The sequence below is a fragment of the Rattus norvegicus genome, chromosome 9 (genome assembly GCF_036323735.1).
Source record: "Rattus norvegicus strain BN/NHsdMcwi chromosome 9, GRCr8, whole genome shotgun sequence".
NCBI lineage: Eukaryota > Metazoa > Chordata > Mammalia > Rodentia > Muridae > Rattus > Rattus norvegicus.
The window spans coordinates 49,195,803-49,215,608 of record NC_086027.1 but is presented as its reverse complement, the minus strand read 5'-3'; the positions used below and the strand labels follow the sequence as shown (position 1 = coordinate 49,215,608).

Sequence of the window (19,806 nt, the reverse complement as noted above, 5' to 3'; positions counted from 1 at the left end):
TCCCCTGTGGCTAGTGGTACAGTATGCCTGTTGCTTATGAACTGACGCTGAACAATGGCGCCAGTCTTTGACTGTGTTAAGTTAAATGGTAAAGGTTGCAGATGAGCTGACCCTAAATACAGGCAGCTAATTAACCCTGGCGGCCTGCTGTAGTCACAAGATTGCTGTCTTTGAAGTTGAGGATAGAAAGCAGGGCCTTGGCAGGTGAAGTAAGTGGTGTGATTCCACACAGAACTGACGCGGAACCCCGAGGGAGAAACACTCTCATGATGGTGGTGGGAGGTTCAGAAGAGGTCCTTGCTAGCCTCACACCACAAGCCAAATAGAGTGAATGGCTTCAGAGGCTAGAGGGGCAACAAATGTGTTCTTACCTGAAGCCTCCAGAGCTCCTGTTGACACAGATCTGAGCACCGTGCGACCTGTTAGGTCTCTGTTCTATGCAACTGTGATAGTAAGGTGGTTGTATTTCCCTAGGCCTTTTCTGTTTGAAAATCCCATTCAGGGTAACATTAGGCTTCCTGAACTTTTCCTGGCTTTTGTTGACCTTGATAGCCATGCAGCTGACTGGTTATGTGTTCTTGGAATATCCTTCAGGTGGGATTTGTGTAATGTTTTTCTCATAGCACATAGACTGAATGATTGGTGCTAGGGCAGAAGACCACGAGGCCAGATGCCATGCTATCTCTTCATAGAGGTGGTTTACACAGACAGCATGATGTCACTGATGACATCACCGATGATGTCAGGTGAGGCAGAGCTTGTCATGTTTCTCAACTATAGGGTTGTCCTACTTTCCATATTGGTGAGTGTGTGTGAGCATGTGTGTTGGGTGTGTATATGAGTGAATGTGTGTATATGCATGTGTGAGCATGTGTGTGTGTAAATATGTATATGTGGTATGTATGTGTGTGTGTGTGTGTGAGCCTGTGTGTATGTATATGAGTATGTATGTGAGTGTGTGTGTGATTGTATGTGTGTGAGCCTGTGTGTATGTATATGAGTATGTATGTGAGTGTGTGTGTGATTGTATGTGTGTGAGCGAGTATGTGTGAGTGTGTATGAGTGAATGTGTATGTATGTATGTGTGAATGTATGAGCATGTATGTGATGTGTGTATGTGTGAGAGTATGTGTGTGTGTGTATACATGTGTGTGAGTTAGAGTGTGAATGTGTGAGTATATATGTGGTGTGTGTGTATGAGTATGTGTATATATGTGTGTGAGTGTATGTGTATGTGTGAGTGTGTAGGTGGTGTGTGTGTGTATATGTATGTGTCTGAGTGTGTGTGTGTGTATGTGTGTGTGTGAGTGTGTATGTGGGGTGTGTGTGTGTGTTTAGTGCTTCCATAGTGCCTGGCACTACAGGATACTCCAGGCTTATCTTGACTATCCACTGCTATAGTTCCAGAAGGAACATTTTCTCCATTCTTGGGCACAGACCCAATTATTTTGGTAACAGCTTATTTATTATATTGGAGAGAGGTCCCAGAAACCAGACCAGGGAACCGCGTGTCTGCTCACCAATTCTGAATCTAGGGGATATGTGCACACATACTAACACTTGTATGTGCACATATCCAGACATTGCTTTAAGAACATATGGTGATCTGGCCTGCAATTTACTGCACAAGGTGAGCTGACCTTGAACTGCGACAGTGTGGCAATCCTCCTGCACCAGCATCCCAAGCCCTACAATTATAGGAGAATGTCACCATGCTCAGTGCTGTATTTCTCTAAGCAGCCATGTCAGTGTTCTGCAGAGGTGAAGCCGCTGGGAGGATGTTTGCACACATACACACGACACACACACGGTTATGCGTTATGCAATGACGGGGTGTGTTGTAAGAGATAACACTGCTGCTGCTGGTCTGTGACACTGGTGCATACTCACATGCTTGGGCACTGTTACCATTTGTGTACATACAGTGGATGCCGTAGCTTATTGCTCTCAGGCTACAAACAGGCTACTGTCCTGGAAACTACATGTAGCTGTAACAAAATGGCCTCTGTCTCAATATGTTTAGACGTGTTTCAGCATGTTTAAATATGTTTAGGCGTGCTTCAACATGTCTAAATGTCAAAAAGGGCACAAAGAAACAGGATGAGTGTTCTACCTGTGTAGGGCACTTGCAGTGGGTGGGATGTGCAGTGCTAACATCTGCTTTGGAGGCATTGTATGACACTGTCCCTGGGAGATATAAACAACTGCCTACCCACTGCTGGCAGGGAACCCGTAACAGACAGAAGAGTAAGGATCCCACCACAGTCCAACTTAGTGAGCCAATGAGTTTTAACGTGATGTTATTTACAGAAATAAGGGTGAGGGGGTCACCTGTGGGAGCAGAAATGACTCAAGGACAGCCGCATCACCAGAGGCCCACCCTACATAAACCTTGGGCTCACCGCAGGCAGCTCAGCAGGGTGAGGAGTTGGCCTGAGACCCATCTAGGCTGCTGGGCTAGGTTTGTCTGTGAGTGTCCCTCAGCTGTCCTTTCAGCTTGTGTAAGCTTGGTAAGGGAGGGGCCTAGTGAATGTGGTCAGTTTCAGGGACTTTCTGAAGCCCAGTTGTTCACTTTGTGAGTTTAAGGTGCTTCCTAGCCTGATGGATTATTTTTTATTTGATATTATTTATTATTATTATTATTATTTACATGATGGATTATTGATGATGATGTTGGTGACAATGATGATGACGACGATGATGATGACAGCTTACTTTAGAGCAGTGGTTCTTAACCTTCCCAATGCTATGGCCCTCTAATACAGTTCATCATTCTGTGGCGACCCCCCCCCCAACCACAATTTCGTTGCTATTTCAGTAATCTTGCTACAGTTATGGATTGTAGTATAACTAATTTGTGTTTTCCAATGGTCTTAGGTAACCCCTGTGAAAGGGTCATTTGACCCCCAAAGGGGTTGGTACCCACAGGTTGAGAAATACTATAGAACTTCCTGTATCTTAAGGAAGTTCCTCCAAAATGGGGCAGTTTTAATCTTGGAGGGAACTGCTACGTAACAGGGCAGTTGGTGAGTAGGCTAGGAGCTTGCGTGACAAGCCCCGAGAAGTTCGCCACTGTGGTTCCGAGGCATGCTGTGTGTGGGCCGTGCCAAGTTTACACTGAAATATTTCCTTTTTTCAAGGACAATTGCCATAGTTCACGGTGCTAGTTTTGTTGTTTGTTTGGCTTGCTTTGCTTCATAAACAAAAACTTTTGTAGTGGTACTTGACTTAAAACACATTGCTTAACCTTAGCCTGTAAGCTTTTCTATATCCCAAGTTTTATATCTATAAAGAGAGAGTTTTATGATATATGTTTTATAGTAACATAAAATCATAGCAACAAGACCATTTACTTTCATTAACACAGCCTGTTGTCTGGGAAGGACTTCAGGGAAGTACACAGAACACTGTCACCTGAGTTACATGTGTGTGCACATGTGAGTGTATGTGTGTGTATTCAATAAATATATAGTGGCTTCTTTTTTTTAAAAGATTTATTTATTTATTATATATAAGTACACTGTAGCTGTTCAGACACACCAGAAGAGGGCATCAGATCTCATTACAGATGGTTATGAGCCACCATGTGGTTGCTGGGATTTGAACTCAGGACCTTTGGAAGAGCAGTCAGTGCTCTTAACCACCGAGCCATCTCTCTAGCCCCTATAGTGGCTTCTTTATTTTTTTTCGGAGCTGGGGACCAAACCCAGGGCCTTGCGCTTGCTAGGCAAGCATTCTACCACTGAGCTAAATCCCCAACCCCTCCCTATAGTGGCTTCTTATTACATAAAATTCTATTTTATGGGCTAGGATTCGATGCACTCTTCTGGTGTGTCTGAAGATAGCTACAGTGTGCTTATATATAATAAATAAATCTAAAATAAATTCTATTTTTCACATGTATATATGTATTAATATATTGTACTCATGAGAGTGAATGTGTATGTATGTGTGTGTGTATGCGTGTGTGTGTGCATGCATATGTGTGTGCTTGTGGGAGTGCAGGTGGTAGCCAGAGGAAAGTGTTGGATCCTCTGGTACTAGAGATAGAGGCTGAGGTGAGCTCTGTGGTGTGGTTGCTGGAACTGAACTTGTGTCCTCTGTAAGAGGACCTGCTCTTAGCTGCTGAGTCATCTTTCCAGCTCTAACAGTGGGCCCTTTCTGACTCTCTCCTGGAAGACTCAGCTGAGACTCTTACTACATACCCATGGAACAATACATGTATGCATACATACATACATACATACATACATGCGTGCATGCATGCAGGCATACATACATATATACTCCGTGGAGCACATACATACATGCATACATACATACATGCAGGCATATATACATATATACCCCATGGAGCACATACATATGTACATGCATGCATGCATGCATACCCCATGGAGCAATACATGCATGCATACATATATATGTACATGCAGGCATACATACATATATACTCCATGGAGCACATACATACATGCGTGCATACATACATGCACACATACATACCCCATGGAGCAATACATGCATACATACATACATACATACATACATGCCCCATGGAGCACATATATGCATATATACATAATGTATACATGCATTCTTTGTGTTTCTTCTCCATTTATTCCCAACTCCAGTCCTTTTTGCTCACCTAGTGAGTTGGTTCACAAGTCTCTTGTACAGTTAGTTAGATCATTGTTTCTTAAAAACCAGTGAGAATTGGTCACAGCTGGGGCAGTCTACGTGTTCCGTGTTTTCTGCTGGAACCTGTATGGTTTACGCCTCATGCTTCAGACTGTAATAGGCCTATTGTGTTAATTTTTGTGAATGGTGTAAAGTCTGTTGTCTGTGTTGATTCTTTCAGTTAAGCACCAGTTGCTGAAGGCTCTTTTCCTACTAACTGACCTTTGCTCCCTGTCAAAGGTCAAATGGATGATTGACGGAATCTGCGAGATCTGTCCCTCCCTTGGCTTGTGTGGTACTCAATCATCAAACAACTGTGAATCATCTTGAGTCTCCTGTAGATCCTTGCTTTTTCCTTCCAATGTTACAGTGTTACTGGAATGTTTCCTTCCAATCAGTTGTCAGTGTTTATAAATAGCCTGCTGGGCTTTTTACTGGTGTCGAATTACATCTACAGCTGAAATTGGGAGGTACCACTGCCGTAATAGCATAGAATCTGCTACAATTTATATCTCTTTGCTCTTCCTCCGCACTTTGCAGCTTTACGCACAAGGATCTATGCATAGTGGTCCTGCTTGCGCCTGACCTTTTTCTATCACCCAAAGCAGCTTGTTTAGTTTTAATTTTCCCTCAGAGCCTCGCTATTCATTCCTGGCACACAGTAGGCAGCTATTGCCATAGGTGATATGTGGTGTCTTGCTAGGACTACACTTTGGGTTATTAGTTCCCTAAGATATGCTGGATGTTGTTGAGCAAACATGTCATCTGTGAACCAGGTTTTATTTTCTCTTCTCTCTCTGACACATTTTATTTCCTTTTATGTCTTGCTGCGTTGGCTAGGATTTTCGGTATGATGTTGGTGGGTGTGGTGTGAGAAAGCATCCTTGCCACATTTTTCATTTTTCGTAGGAACATGTTCCGGTTTCTTACCACTGAGCTGGATAACTGTTAGTATGAGAGAGATTTCCAAGTTACAGAGATTCGGAAGTCCTAGGTGGTTGGGATTCTTTCTTTTTTTATTTAAATCAATCATGAAGAAGTGTTAGATTTTTTTTTCAGATACTTTTTCTGTACCAATTGACACAAGAACTTTACCCTGATGATATATATTTTCTAATATATGTATCAAGTGAGTCGCCGTTGCCCATGGAGTTCAAGTCATTTTGTTCAATCATTGGCCTTGGCTTTCTGTTTATTTGTTTTGTTAATGAGTTTTGTGCGAGTGATAGGGTAGCTTTCTCTTTCTTGGTAGTTTTATTGATTTGGTTGTTTCAAGAATACAAGGTTCACTGTCACAGCAGAATGCTTACCCGAGTATTTACTGAAGGAAGTCATAGAGAAGGTCATCGCTGCCCCTTACGGTCGAACAGTATTTATTGGTGAGCACATCTGAGCTGTGCAGTTTTTCAGACCTTGGGCTGCTGACTTCTTTACTAGATACAGGTTTGTTCAAATGCTGCATCCATCTCTCCTTATGAGTTTCGGTGGTTCATTTCCTGAGAGGATCGTGTCGTTTCATGTAAGTTGTTGAATTTAGAGGCATAAGATTATTTACAGCTATCTCTTATAGTTATTAACTCTAACCCCTCCCTCCCAGGAAGGTCTCAATGCCTTTAATGCCTCCCTTAGCCACACATGACTTTGATCCTCCTCCGCCTGTAGAGAGCGCTGGGATTATTCAGGTTTGCAACCTCATACCCAGATGTGCCATGCTGGGGATCAGAACCCAGGCCTTTATCAGGCTGGACAGACATGGCTGTGCCCCCACCCCTCGCCTTTATAATAATGGTAACTTGTCTTTTTCTTCTTTTTTTCCCCTGGATCTAAGTGAGGCTCTGACAATTTTTAGTGATATTTTACTGTTCTTTTCTCCCCTGTCTTTTAGCTTTTATTGATTTTCTCTCTGATATATTTTTGCATCAGGATCAGATTGTCTTTCATTTCCTAGCGTACTGGCTTAGGTTATTGATTTCAGGTCTTTGTACTGTCCTAACGTATGCGCCTGATGTTGCAATTTGTCTCTAAGCGGTGCTTCTGCTAATCTTATGCACTGGTCTAGTTTGTAAAACTTCACTTCTACATGTAGTTAAAATATTTAAGAAGTTCTCTTGACGGTTTTTATTTGACCTGTGTTATTTGAAGTGGCTTAATTTCTAAATTTTGGGGGAATTTTCCCAGCTTGCTCTCTGTTCCTCGGCGTCTGGTTTAATTCTGCTGCCGCCCAAGGGTGTGATTGCGTGCTCTCGATTCCTTTCAGATAGCGTTGCTCTTAGGTCCTTGGTACAGGAAACTGGACACTGTGAGCCTGAGATGCACTGGCTGTGCTGATTAAGGATTCGATAAGCACAGATTAGATCCAGTGACTGACGCTACTTCAGGAGGCCCTGGCTCACTGGCTGTGTTCAAGCTTGCTCTGCCAATTACTAGAAGATAGGTATTGAAGTTGCTGACTAGGATACAGGTCTCATCTCTTTTCCCCATAGTTTATCACTTTTGCCAAAAGTATGTAGATGTCCCATCAGGTATGTGCGTGTTGATGGCTACTGTACGGTCCTGTAGAATCTGCCCCGTTAGCATTTCGTAATGCCTCTCTTTAGCCCTGATAGTGTTTCTGTTATGAAATCTGTTCTGTCTGAACAGAGGACCTCTGGTCCTCTTCCTTCCCATCCCTTTTCTCAAACAGAATTCTCCACTCACACAAATACACACGCACACACACACACACACACACACACACACACACACACACACTTGTGTGCATGCACACATACATGCACATGCACACATAGACACACACACATGCATACACACATACTCAGGTACATAGCATACATAGACACACATACATATGCACATGCACACACATAATACACTCACATATAGACACACATATAGACACACACATATATACATATACACACATATGCACACATACACATGTATAGACACACATACACACCAGCACACACACATGCACACTCGCACACACAGGCACAGGCACACTCACACACACACAGGCACACACATGTGTACTTGCACACACACATACTTAGATCTGGCAGATGAAGGACAAATCCTCAGGTTCAGCTTTCTGAGTCTGGCTTCCTTTGCTCAGTGATCTCGGGTTCCATCCATTCTGTAAATGGCAAGGTTCTGTTGTTTATGTTTTTGCTTGTATGCTTTCATGACAGGCTTTCTCTGTGTAGCCCTGGCTATCCTGGAACTCACTCTGTAGGCCAGGCTGGCCTCGAACTCACAGGGATTCACCTGCTGGGATTAAAGGCGAGCACTATCACCACTTGGCTCCTTGTGGCTTTTGGCATCACTTTTAGCTGGTGTATTTAGACCCAAACCATGTAAAGTTGTAAATTGATTTTATGGCTAAATAAAACTTTATTTTGTGTATATGCCACATTTTGAAATCCACTCTCCTGTTGATGAACGTGTCTTGCCTGGTGTGCATAGTGCATTAGTAACCATTAAGTGGGATGTGGTGGCACACAGCCCATACCTCAGTACCGGGGAGATGGAAGGAAGAGAATTGTGGGCTTAAGGTCATTCTGGGCAAATACAGTGAATTTGGAGTGAGCATGGGCCACATGAGACCAACCCTATCTTAAAATGAAAATAAAATAAAATTGGGTGTTCAGGTACTATTTTCTTTTAACCTTATTCCATATGAGTCTTTTTAAAGATTTACTTTTTAAAAGACTTATTTTATTTATATGACTACACTGTAGCTGTCTTCAGCCACACCAGAAGGGGGCATCAGATCCTCCATGTGAGGTGAGCTACCATGTGGTTACTGGGAACTGAACTCAGGACCTTTGAAAGGGCAGTCAGTGCTCTTAACCACTGAGCCATCTCTCCAGCCCTAAGTATGAGGCTTAATGTTAGTTGCTTATAACACAGATTTGTCATTAAAAAAAAATATATACTCTGGAGGGAAAAAAAAGAAAAGACACTTTTAGTTGGTGTATTTCGACAAAAACCATGTAAAGTCATAAGTCAGTGTACTAGAGGTAATTTCTAACATGTTTTTCGCTGCCTACTACTTATTATCCTATTTCAAACCCCTTTCTGATTTTAACTGGATGCCATATATGAGCCCATTTATTCAATTTTCTCACTAACTTCTTTTCTTCGGCAAAGTCTAGTTTTCGATCCACAGGGGTGTCTCTTTCCCTGAAGAAATCTTGCGGGTTGATCATCTGGGAATCAATTTCCTGATTTTTGTTTAAAGACAGCATTTCTCTTTTAGGATATGTATTATAAAAGATATATATATATATAGTATTGTATATAAGACATACATATATAGTATTATTTTATGTGTGTGTTTTGCTTGCCTACATGCAAGTGCACCTCGTGCTTGCAGTGCTCCCAGAGGCCAGAAGAGGGCGCCAGATCTCCCTGGGACTGGAGTTGCAAATGGCCGTGAGCCTCCAAGTGAGTGCTGGGAGCTGAACTTGGGTCCTCTGGAAGAGCAGCAATTCCTTTACTGCTGATCCATCCTTTCAGCCCCCTCCAGGATTTAAAAGATTTACTGATTTTCCAGACTGAATCTTACTATGCACGCGGGCTGGTCTTCAGTGTGTGTTCTCCTGCCTATGCCCAAGTGCCGAGTTCTCTCCTTTTTTTTTTTTTTTCCGGAGCTGGGGACCGAACCCAGGACCTTGCGCTTCCTAGGCAAGAGCTCTAACACTGAGCTAAATCCCCAACCCCCGAGTTCTCTCCGTTTTAAGGTCGGTTTTCCTGGGTGTAGATTTGAGGGCTGGTGGTGGTTTTTTTTGTTTTTGTTTTTTTTTTGGTTTCTTTCCCCATGAGCTTGTTGTGTCCCTGCCAGATCGGATTAACAGGCACGCACTGCCTTGTTTTGCCTTTCAGTTTTGAAGGAGATAATCTGTCTGGGTGTGGATTTGTGGGTTGGCTTTTAAATCCCTTCTTAGTGTTTTTCTCTCTCTACTTAAATGTACAGTGCTCTTGCTTTCCTGCTAGAAGGGCTGACCTGTTACATACAGTTATTATAAACTCCCTGTCTATAGCATACTCTGTAGCATTTCTGTATCTCACTGATTGTGGTTTAATCTCCCAGATGGTTTTACTTCTTGTCTACCAACAGACATTGTTTTTTTTTTTTTTTAAGATTTATTATATATATATATATATGCTGTCTTCAGACACATCAGAAGTGGGCATTGGATCCCATTACAGATGGTTGTGAGCCATCATGTGAATGCTGGGAATTGAACTCAGGACCTCTAGAAGAGCAGTCACTGCTCTTAACCACCGAGCCATCTCTCCAGCCACCCAACAGGCATTGTTGTGCAAGCCAATTGTACTGCATTGGGTACTAGGAGCCAAGGGGGCAATCATCTAGCTGCATTTGGGACCCTGTTCCAGGCTTGACTATAGCTGTGTCTACCATAAATATATACTCTATACCATGCCACCACAGGAATGTGATACCAGGGCTTTCGAATCTCTCAGGCACCCTTTGCCTCTGAGCTCCTTTAAGGGTTTTGCAGTTGGTTGGAGTCAGTGTCCTTCTCTCTTATCCAATGTCACCAGACTAGGAACCTTGGGCAGTTGGTCATTAACCAGGAAGGTGAGGGTTGTGTGATCATTCCAATAAATCACAGACATGATGGGCCTGTGGCCTTCATATGTGTTCCTTGGTCATTCTCTCCTTGCCTTTGGGGACAGAAAAGCCAGGAAATGTCGGTCCCAAATAGTAGCTTTTCTGTAGCTTGAATAAGGCCCTGGCCACTCCTCCATGGAACTATGGGGTTTTGGTGGAGAATTCCCAGCCGCCATTGTAAATCCTTACTCTTCACCTTTCCAGCCTGGTTGGTGCCTGACGTTAAAGGTCGTGCAGGTTAGGGGTTTCCTTAAGACTGCATAGTCTTGGGATTTTTCTTTCACGCACTCAGACCACTCTCAGTGGTTTACCAGAGTCACTGTTCAGTTGTCCTTCAGTTAATGGCGTCAGACCAGGGAACTCTAGGGTACCTGGGACTAGATTCTCCTGGCGTTTCTAGATTTCAGGGTCATGGTCTGACCCGTGACCTCAGTTCTTTGGTGAGTTGAGGAAAAGTCCCTACTCCCAAGCTGCCCTGCATCCTCTTGTATGGAAGGGATAACTTACAGGCTCCACAAGGGTGAAATCCCCCTGTGGCTTTCTCCACCTTCCCCTAGCTGAAGAGGCTGGGTCCATGTAAGACATCCTGACCTTTCAAAAGCACCTGAATCTTACAGAGGGAATAACCACTCTTTCTAGTCGAAAGAACCCCTGCAGGGGCTGGAGAGATAGCTCAATGGTTAAGAACACTGACTGCTCTTCCAGAGGTCCTGAGTTCAAATCCCAGCAACCACATGGTAGCTCACAACCATCTGTAATGGGATCCGATGCCCTCTTCTGGTGTGTCTGAAGACAACTACAGTGTACTCATATATAATAAAGCTTAAAAAAACAAACAAACAACTATATCTATGTATATATCTCTGTATGTACCCAGATGACTGTGTATACACAAACGTGTCCATAGGTATATGTATATTTACATAATATGAGCACATATATGTATATACACATCTATATATACATTTAACATTTACATTTTTATTCATACATATACACATACACACATACACATATACATATACACATACTATATAATTGATGAGCTTTATACTAGTACTTCCTATTACAATCTCCTACACATCAGTATTCTTTCCACAAAATGTGCAACCTGCAACTACATCAAACACGATACTGAGAGAGCCCTTTGGAGCAAGCTCAGCCTTAGCCCCCTGAGTAACCATTTCCCTGCCTCAGCCTTCTGAGTAAGGATTGCAGACAAGCCTCACCCAGCCTGGTTCGTGACTGGTAGCCTATCTATTGATCAGTCTTGTTGCAAACAAGATAACCTCCCTGGCAGGTGCCCTCTCCTTACACCATCCAGTCTCCAGCAATCCTATGAGCTCCTTGCTCTGCCCAGCACAATGACCTCAGGAGAAGGATAAAGGACACAGGCCGTTATGCCTGGTATTACTCTGGCTACTTGGAAATCGCGCCTCCTTCCTGGGTGCTCCCATATTCCAGGTGCCTGAGCGGCTGTCTTCTGGGACAGGGCCTCTCCCGAGAGCAAACTGAATTAGCAGCTGCTAAGCGGGAGGGCTAAAGGCGTGTTTGCAAAAGGCTACTGAGAGGACACATTTGTCTAGCAAAGGCGGGAGTGGGGGGACAGAGAAGCTGAGGAAAATTGGAAAGGGTCCAAATGCCTCGCCCGCCCAACCAACCGATACCCTTAGCATTTCCAAGAATGATCTAGAACCCACGGTAAGCTTCATTCTTTGTTTGACTGGCAGTGCTGGAGTTTGTGTTCACAGTATCTGATACTGTGTTCATGTCAGGCAAGCACTTACCACTAAGCCATCGTCCCAGCCTCCTGAGGAACTCAAGGAGAACCACAGAAATACGGATGGAGGAGAGATGGGGAGCAACTCAGTAGCCACAAAAAAGCAGGGATTTTTTTTTTTTTTAAATTTATTGGGTTGGGGATTTAGCTCAGTGGTAGAGTGCTTGCTAGGCAAGGCCCTGGGTTCGGTCCCCAGCTCCAAAAAAAAAAAGAAAAAGAAAAAAATGTATTTATTCTATATGAGTCCACTGTAGCTGTCTTCAGACACACACCATAAGAGGTCATCGGATCCCATTACAGATGGTTGTGAGCCACCATGTGGTTGCTGGGAATTGAACTCAGGACCTCTGGAAGAGCAGTCAGTGCTCCTAACCACTGAGCCATCTCTCCAGCCCTGTGTTTTTTTAAAGACAGGGTCCATTATGTAGCTCTGGCTGCTCTGAAACTCACTATGCAGACTAACCAGGCTGACTTTGAACTCACAGAGACCTGCCTGCATCTGCTTCCCAGGTGCTAGGATTTAAAAGATGTGCCAAAATGCCTGGATTTTATAGTACATATACATATTTTTTAAACTTTAAAAGAAAATATTTTTAATTGCATGGTTGTTTTGCTTGTGTTTATGTGCGCCACATTACAGTACCTATGGCAGTCAGAAAAGGGTGCTGGTCCTCCAGGACCTGGAGTTGTATACTGTTGTAAGCTGCCCCGGGAACTGAACCCTGTCTCTTCTGCAAGAGCAGCTAGAGCTAACCAGCTCTCTAGTCCCTGGAGACAGTCTTTAGCTTTCCCTACTGAGATCCTGGTGTGAGCACATCTGACTGGTTTTTAAATGCAGTGCCTCGCTAAAGAATTTCTTGGAAAAACGGCCGGTGCTAAGTTGGGAGCAGAGATGGTACAGTTTATTGTGCTACAAAATAGAAAGCAGTGAAGCCGTATTTGAAGGACACAGACACCTGCAGGAAGGGGCTCACCGGGATTGTCTGAGCATCCAAGTAAGTGATGACGGTGGTAGACTATTACCCAGGTTTGAAAGCAGGACTCATGATGAAGCTGTACTGATGTGACTAAGTAGAGAAGCCAAGGAGCCGAGGAATGCGGGGTTTACAGTTTGTCCACGGAGGCTTGTTCATTCCAGAGGAAGACAGAATGTCGTTACAGTGCAGAAGCCCGACACTTTAAACAGCCCGCTTTGACCAGCTTTTATTCGTACATATGTGCACGTATGCACACTTGTGAACAAAGGTACCAGCAGAGGCCAGGGGAGGGCTTCAGATCCCCCGGAGCTGGAGTTTCCAGCATTTGTGGTCACCCAGCATTCAGACTCCTTTCCTCAGGACAGCAGCAGGTGCTCTTAACCAGCAGGTCACTCTCCAGTCCCAAGCAGTCTGTCCCTTAATCATGTGACTAAGCATGTGAGGAAGGAGACGTTGCCAGGAAGGAGTTGAAATCCTCCGTCTGATAGCATGTGATGGAACGGATGTTTGTAACCTCTACCATCACCGTTGTCACAGGCTGATAGCCACATCAGGCAAACCAAAACTGTGGGGCATGCTACTGAACACAATAGCCAGCAATCTTTCCAAACTGTCAAGGGTGTGAAAGTCAGAGTTTCCAGATGCTCCAGAAAGTGGCTAAATCCGTCACGTGACTCTAAACTGAACCCATTACAGAGGCTGGAACAGCTAGGTCCCCACATCTGAGGGTTGGACTTGGGTTTGGTTTTTCTCCCTCTATAATGATGTAGCTGATCTAGGAATTCACTTGGAGCTTGAGTTTGAATCTTCCCTTGGGATATGTGCTACAATCCTCATGGATATTAGGCAGTGGCAGGCCCCTTCAGCGTCCAGTCGTCCCCAAGGTCATGAGTGGTGCTCTCCTGCAGATTGTGCTGCTGAGCCCGATGTGAAGTGGTTGTGTAGTCAGTAAGAGCCCCCCCCAGGCTGGTTCCCATGTGGGGATGGACGAGTAGGTGGGAGCAGATGCAATTGTCCACCTTCAGCACAGTGCACATCCTTCACAGCAGAAAAACAGTCCCTCCTTTGTACTGTGTATGTGTATGTATGTATATACCATGTATGCATGCATATATGTATACATCGCACATATGTGTATACATATGTGTATACCATGTATGTGTTTATATCGTGTTTGTATATATGTATCATGTATATGTGTATGCATCACCTATATATCTATATGTGTATGTGTGATATATATACATTTACGTATATATGTGTGTGTATATATACATTTTATATATATACACACATGTACCACATATATGCTCACATATACACACATACACACACATGTACATGTGTGTGCACCCCACAGTCTGTGAAGGGTTTGATGGGTTTTCCCCTCTCAGCGTGTTTCTCGAGCAGGTAGAAGTTATCACTCAGTATTTGGGATGAGGCTCATGATAAAGCAGTAACGAGAACATTACATACACAGTGCCTTTTATGGTCCAGGCAACACTTGAAGTAACAGACATGTCCACTCATGTAATTCTCTCAATTCTTCTTTTTTTTTTTTTTCTTTTTCTTTTTTTCAGAGCTGGGGACCGAACCCAGGGCCTTGTGCTTGCTAGGCAAGCGCTCTACCACTGAGCTAAATCCCCAACCCCTCTCTCAATTATTCTTACAAGGTAGTTATTCCATTTCATATAAGGAGACCAGCTACACACAAGTTCAAGCGACTTTAGGTCACATAGCTTGAAATGATAGTACCAGGTTTGAATGAAGATCTGACTTGAGGGGCGCTACTCTTGTTTCCCAGGTTTTGGTGGCATAGCTGATGCCTGTAGACGTCAGATATTGGGGGGAATTGGTGGGCTGTCTCTCATGAGACTAGAGGAGCTGCTGTGGTAAGACGTCATGACCGAGGCAACTTATCGAAGTATTTATTAGGGGCTTATAGTTCTAGGGGTTAGAGTTCATGACCATCAGAGCTGGGAACAGGGCAGCAGGCAGTCAGGTATGGTGTTAGAGAGGTAGCTGAGAACTTCCATCCATATCTACAAGTAGGAGGCAAAGAGAACTAACAGGGAATGATGTAAGCTTTTGGAACTTCAAAGCTCATCCCCAGTCAAAGCCACACCCTCTAATCCTTCCCAAACAGTTCTGCCAACATGACCAAGTATTCAAACCGGTAGGGAAAGACTTTGGAACTTTGGATGAGAGGAGCCACCATTCAAAGCTGTTCGGTGGGAGGTAGGAAGAATGTTGACAGACATGCGGAGGGTGGAGGCCTAGCTCATGAAGTTTGAGGGAAGCAAAGACTCTATCAGGCCTTTTATGTGGGAAGTCTGTGGTGTCAGGTCAGCTGGAACTGAAGAACTGTCTGTGATTAACAAGCGACCAGAGCCCTAAAGTGAAACCTTTGCTTTGCTGGGACACTGGGGTCAGCTGGGGCTGAGTTATTACCAGCAATTAAGAGGCCAGGATCATGGAGGTTAAATCTTCTGAGAAGTGTTTCCTGAGAGTCACACACAGATGCTGTGTTGCAGTCCTGTATGAAGTGAAGTGGGTCATGGAGAGCAGTGGAGGCTTGACACAATGGAGAGAGCCCAGAAGAGGGTAACAGTGAAGATGAAGCCAGTGGGCAGTGGGCAGTGGGCTTCCGTGACCTCATCAGCTCCTGCCTCCAGGTCCCTCCATGGCCTCTGCATCAGCTCCTGTGTCCAGGTCCCTGCTCTGCTTTGAGTTCCTGTCCTGACTTCCTTCAGTGATGAACTGTGATGTGAAGTATAAGCCAGAAAACCCTTTCCTCCCCAGGTGCTTTGATCCTGGTGTTTCATCACAGCAGTAGTAACTGTCCTCTTAAAGGGGCCATTCTCATTCAAACCCCCACAGCTCCAAGCATGGAGTAGGTGGTTGTGTGCTGGCCGCCTGGCCTGTTCTGCCCTGGACTCACCAGTTTCCTTTCTTCTATCTCCCTTCAGGTCGCCTGGTGGGTGCTCTGGACGCGGTGCTGGATTCCAGCGCACGGGTTGCTCCATTTCGGATTCTGCTTCAAGTTCCCGGGTCCCAGGTGTATTCTCCCATAGCATGTGGTGAGTTACTGAATGGATCAGACATTTACTGGGCCATAGCCACTGGTGAGTTCTGTTACAGTTGGAATGTTCCAGACCTTATGGTCGAAGCATGCCGAGTGTCTGCATGTCCGTGGTGTTTGAAAGGTAACGCCTCTGGAGCTCCTTAGCAGTTCTCGCTTCCACTCACACCGACCTCCCTCATCCTCTTCCTCCTCTTCATCTGCACCTACTTCTCCACCCCTCCTGTTTTCAGCTTGTTTTCCTCATCCTTCTCGTCTCTGTCTCACTTCTAACCATCAAAAATACTTAAAGGCTGAGCGTTTGGGCATGCCGGGTTTTGAGTGGTGTCTCAGAGCACTGGTATTGCTCCATATGAATTGAGCTATAATCTTCGTGATCTTCTCTCTGACGTACGTGTGTGCCCGGGTATGTACGCCCACTGCAGTGACATGAGGGCACAGTCTGAGGGCTGCAGTGATTTGAACAAGGAATGAATGCACAAACATATGCACATACAGCTGCTCTGCCAGGTGCTGGGAAATTTAGACCTCACTCCATATCCCCACCCAAGGTCCTGTTCTTCCCAGAAGTGCCACCTGATGTTGCACTGAGCCCCTAGGGTCCTCCAGGATGGAACTGTCACATTCAAAGAAGCACTTTATCAACAAAGCCTAGAGTCTGCTGATTTTATGCGAGTAACACGTGCTCTCTCTAATTTATGAAATAAGAAAATACCACGGGGTTGGGGATTTAGCTCAGTGGTAGAGCGCTTGCCTAGGAAGCGCAAGGCCCTGGGTTCGGTCCCCAGCTCCGAAAAAAAGAACCAAAAAAAAAAAAAAATACCACTGAAGACTCTCTATTTGAACACTGGATTCCACGTTAATCTTCTGTCTCTATGCATGCACATGGCTGTAATACTTTAAGCTTTGCACTGGGTACAGTAAACTTTTCTCACTGCCTCCTGTTTACCAGCCCTATTGGACTTTTCCCCTGGAAAAGGCAGAAGTTTGATGAAACATCTCATTCCCACCCACCACCTCATCTAACCCCTGTGAATATCTGGGCACACTCTTGTCTGCCATTTTCTTTTCTAACCAGGGCAGATCTCTCCAATTAAAACTGATTTATAAAGAAAGCACCTTTCAACTACAGAAAGAAGGTAACTGTTGCCTCTAACCACCCTAAGTACCTTCTGGTTACACAAGGTGGACATCTTTCTGAATAGCTTTCTAGTGGGTCAGAGAAGGGTAGCAACAAAGGTGGAAACATGTAATTCTTTAACACCAAGTTATCTGACAGTGCCCTTTTATAAGGAAAGTGTTACATTTAGCTAGTTCCCATAGAAACAAAGAAACTAAAGAGGAACAAAAATTGTTAAATTTCAAATGTTTAACACTGGAGATTTTTTTTTTAAAGGTTCCTGCAAGGTTGAGGCCAGGGACTTTGTCTATCAGTATGAAGGTAGAGTTGTAGCGTGTGAAATACACAATTTCAGTTCTAACAATGTTCTTTGTTATCTTATAGGAAAAGAGTACTAGCATATTCTCTCTTCTGCTTCCCCACTTTTCATTAAAAAGAACTATTGATATGATAGCACTCATCCCATTCAGACCCAAAATGATGCTTTTCATAATAATTCTTGAAGTGCGTATATTGGTATGGGTGTGATTCTTTATATAGTACGTACAGAGGCCAGAGACTCACGCCAGATGTCTTCCCTACCTTTTGAAGCTTGGTGTCTCACTGACTCCAATCCTCTCTGACCTGCCCATCTCTGCCTGTCCTATCCCAGCCGTGAGGCTGCGAGCTCTGCTGTACTTCAGCCTTTGCACAGTGATCTGAACGCAAGGCCTCCTGGTGCACAGCCAGGACTTACCACCTGCTGAGCCCCCTCTCTCTCCAGGTTCTGTGTTTTCTGTTATTGTTTGTCACAGTTCCTTATGCAGATTTAATACTTACTTAGGTATAACTTTTCCCTTCCTCGAACCTTTATTTGGGTTCTTTTTTTTCCCCCCCATTTTCTTTCTTTTTACTAAGTAGTCCTGCTGGCCTGGGACTCTGTGTAGATCAGACTGATCTTGAGCTCACAGGTCAGCCTTTGCCTGCCAAAGTGAGCCACCGTACCTGTTCCTATGATGCTGCTGCTCACTGTGTAGCTGCATAGATTTCCATTTTCACCCAAGTAATGTATCCTGGATGTCTTGGTCTCTGAGGGTTTTCACACTTGCGGATGTCTGCCTTGGGCTTTCGGATTTGAGGTAGCAAGTCCAAATGTATTCATCGGCCACTCTAGAGTTGGCGGCTGCTGTCTTCTAGTGTTTTCTGTGACAACACAGATTTCTGCTTGTCTCATCGCCCAGGCCCCACTTGTGCATCATGTGCTTTTCAAGCACGCAAGCCTGCTTTTATCACTGGGCTAGGATAATTTGACTAGAATCTGTTACTCCTCTGAGCTCAGTGGGTTAGCCATTTTTAAACACACTGCTCTTGCTGTCTGCACAGTGATTTTTCTTTTACTCATTGTGGGACTCTTTTGCTATAATCCCATGCATGAATTTTGTTTTTAAATTCTTTCCCCTTGGTGTTTATTGCATATTGGGTAGCTATTGTTGGTGTTTTGTTTCTGTTTGTTTCTCTTTATCTTTTTAGGTCTGGTCTCCATTGAGTTCATTAGTCTTTCATGAGTTAATTCAGTTTTTGGCAATATATTCTACTTGCTTTTAACTTATGTTTTAGTTGTTATTGTTGGTTTGTTTTTTTGTTTTTGTTTTTGTTTGCTTGTTTGTTTGTTTGGTTTTGGTCAGATTTTGATCAGTAGTTCAAGGTCTCCAATCTCCTTTTTCGTTTCTTCTGCTTCAGCTCCTCTGAGACTTCTCATGCTCTTGCTTTGTCCTTGGAGTGGGAAGCATTTGTGAGGAAATACTTCCCTTTCTTCCTGGGGTGTTCCATTTCTTCTAAGGCACTCTCTGTGTCTGGAACCATCTGTCTCCATCTGGCCATGTTCCGTGATGTCCAGTACTGGTCCAGATCTCACCCAAGCTTGGGTACCATCACCTCAGGTGCTCCATTGGCATTAGCATGCTGTGACTTTACGCTTGGGTTTATGGGAACAGAACGAAGAAGACCGACATTCTGCTAGACAGGACTGGGGATGAGGCAGTAGTAGCTTCATCTTTGCTCACGGTCATCCATGAGCACCTCCCACCTGCCCTAAACCTTATCTTAGTTACATCTAGTCCCTGCTAAACACCCCTGACCACCCGCCTGCAGTGGTCACTCTATATCTCACATGGCCGGCCAACTCTTCTCCCTCTTAAGCATGGCGAATTCTCCTCTCCTTCCTTCTGTCTGTCTGCTTGCCTCCAGGGGCCCAGAAGTCTCGCCTATCCCTTCTGCCCAGCAATTGGCCCATGGTTTCTTTACTGACAGATCAATTGGAAACAGGACCTCAGCATCAGAACTGCCCCTACAGAAGTCTTCTTGTTCCCTCTCTGATAAGCCAGGTGTGCTGCCCAGTTCTATGCCAACTGGACACAGCAGGGTTATCGGAGAGGAGGCAGCCTCAGTTGAGAAAAAAGCCCCCATAAGATTGAGCAATTGGCAAATATGTAAGGCATATTCTTAATCAGGGATTGATGAGGGGAGGATCCTGCCCATTATGGGTGG

At 44.4% G+C, this 19,806-nt stretch overlaps 1 protein-coding gene across 4 annotated transcripts in view; it reads left to right on the top strand.

Annotated features, from left to right (window-relative positions):
• Positions 1-19,806, top strand: part of Tbc1d8 (TBC1 domain family, member 8) — a 110,032-nt gene that overhangs the window by 41,532 nt on the left and 48,694 nt on the right. For 3 of the 4 annotated variants that reach the window (XM_006244851.5, XM_039084197.2, XM_039084198.2), the window contains exon 2: positions 16,048-16,203. In XM_006244851.5, the coding sequence (XP_006244913.1) occupies positions 16,048-16,203 (156 nt within the window). The remainder of the gene's footprint in view (positions 1-16,047; positions 16,204-19,806) is intronic. The other variant, NM_001191067.1, reaches the window with a different exon arrangement.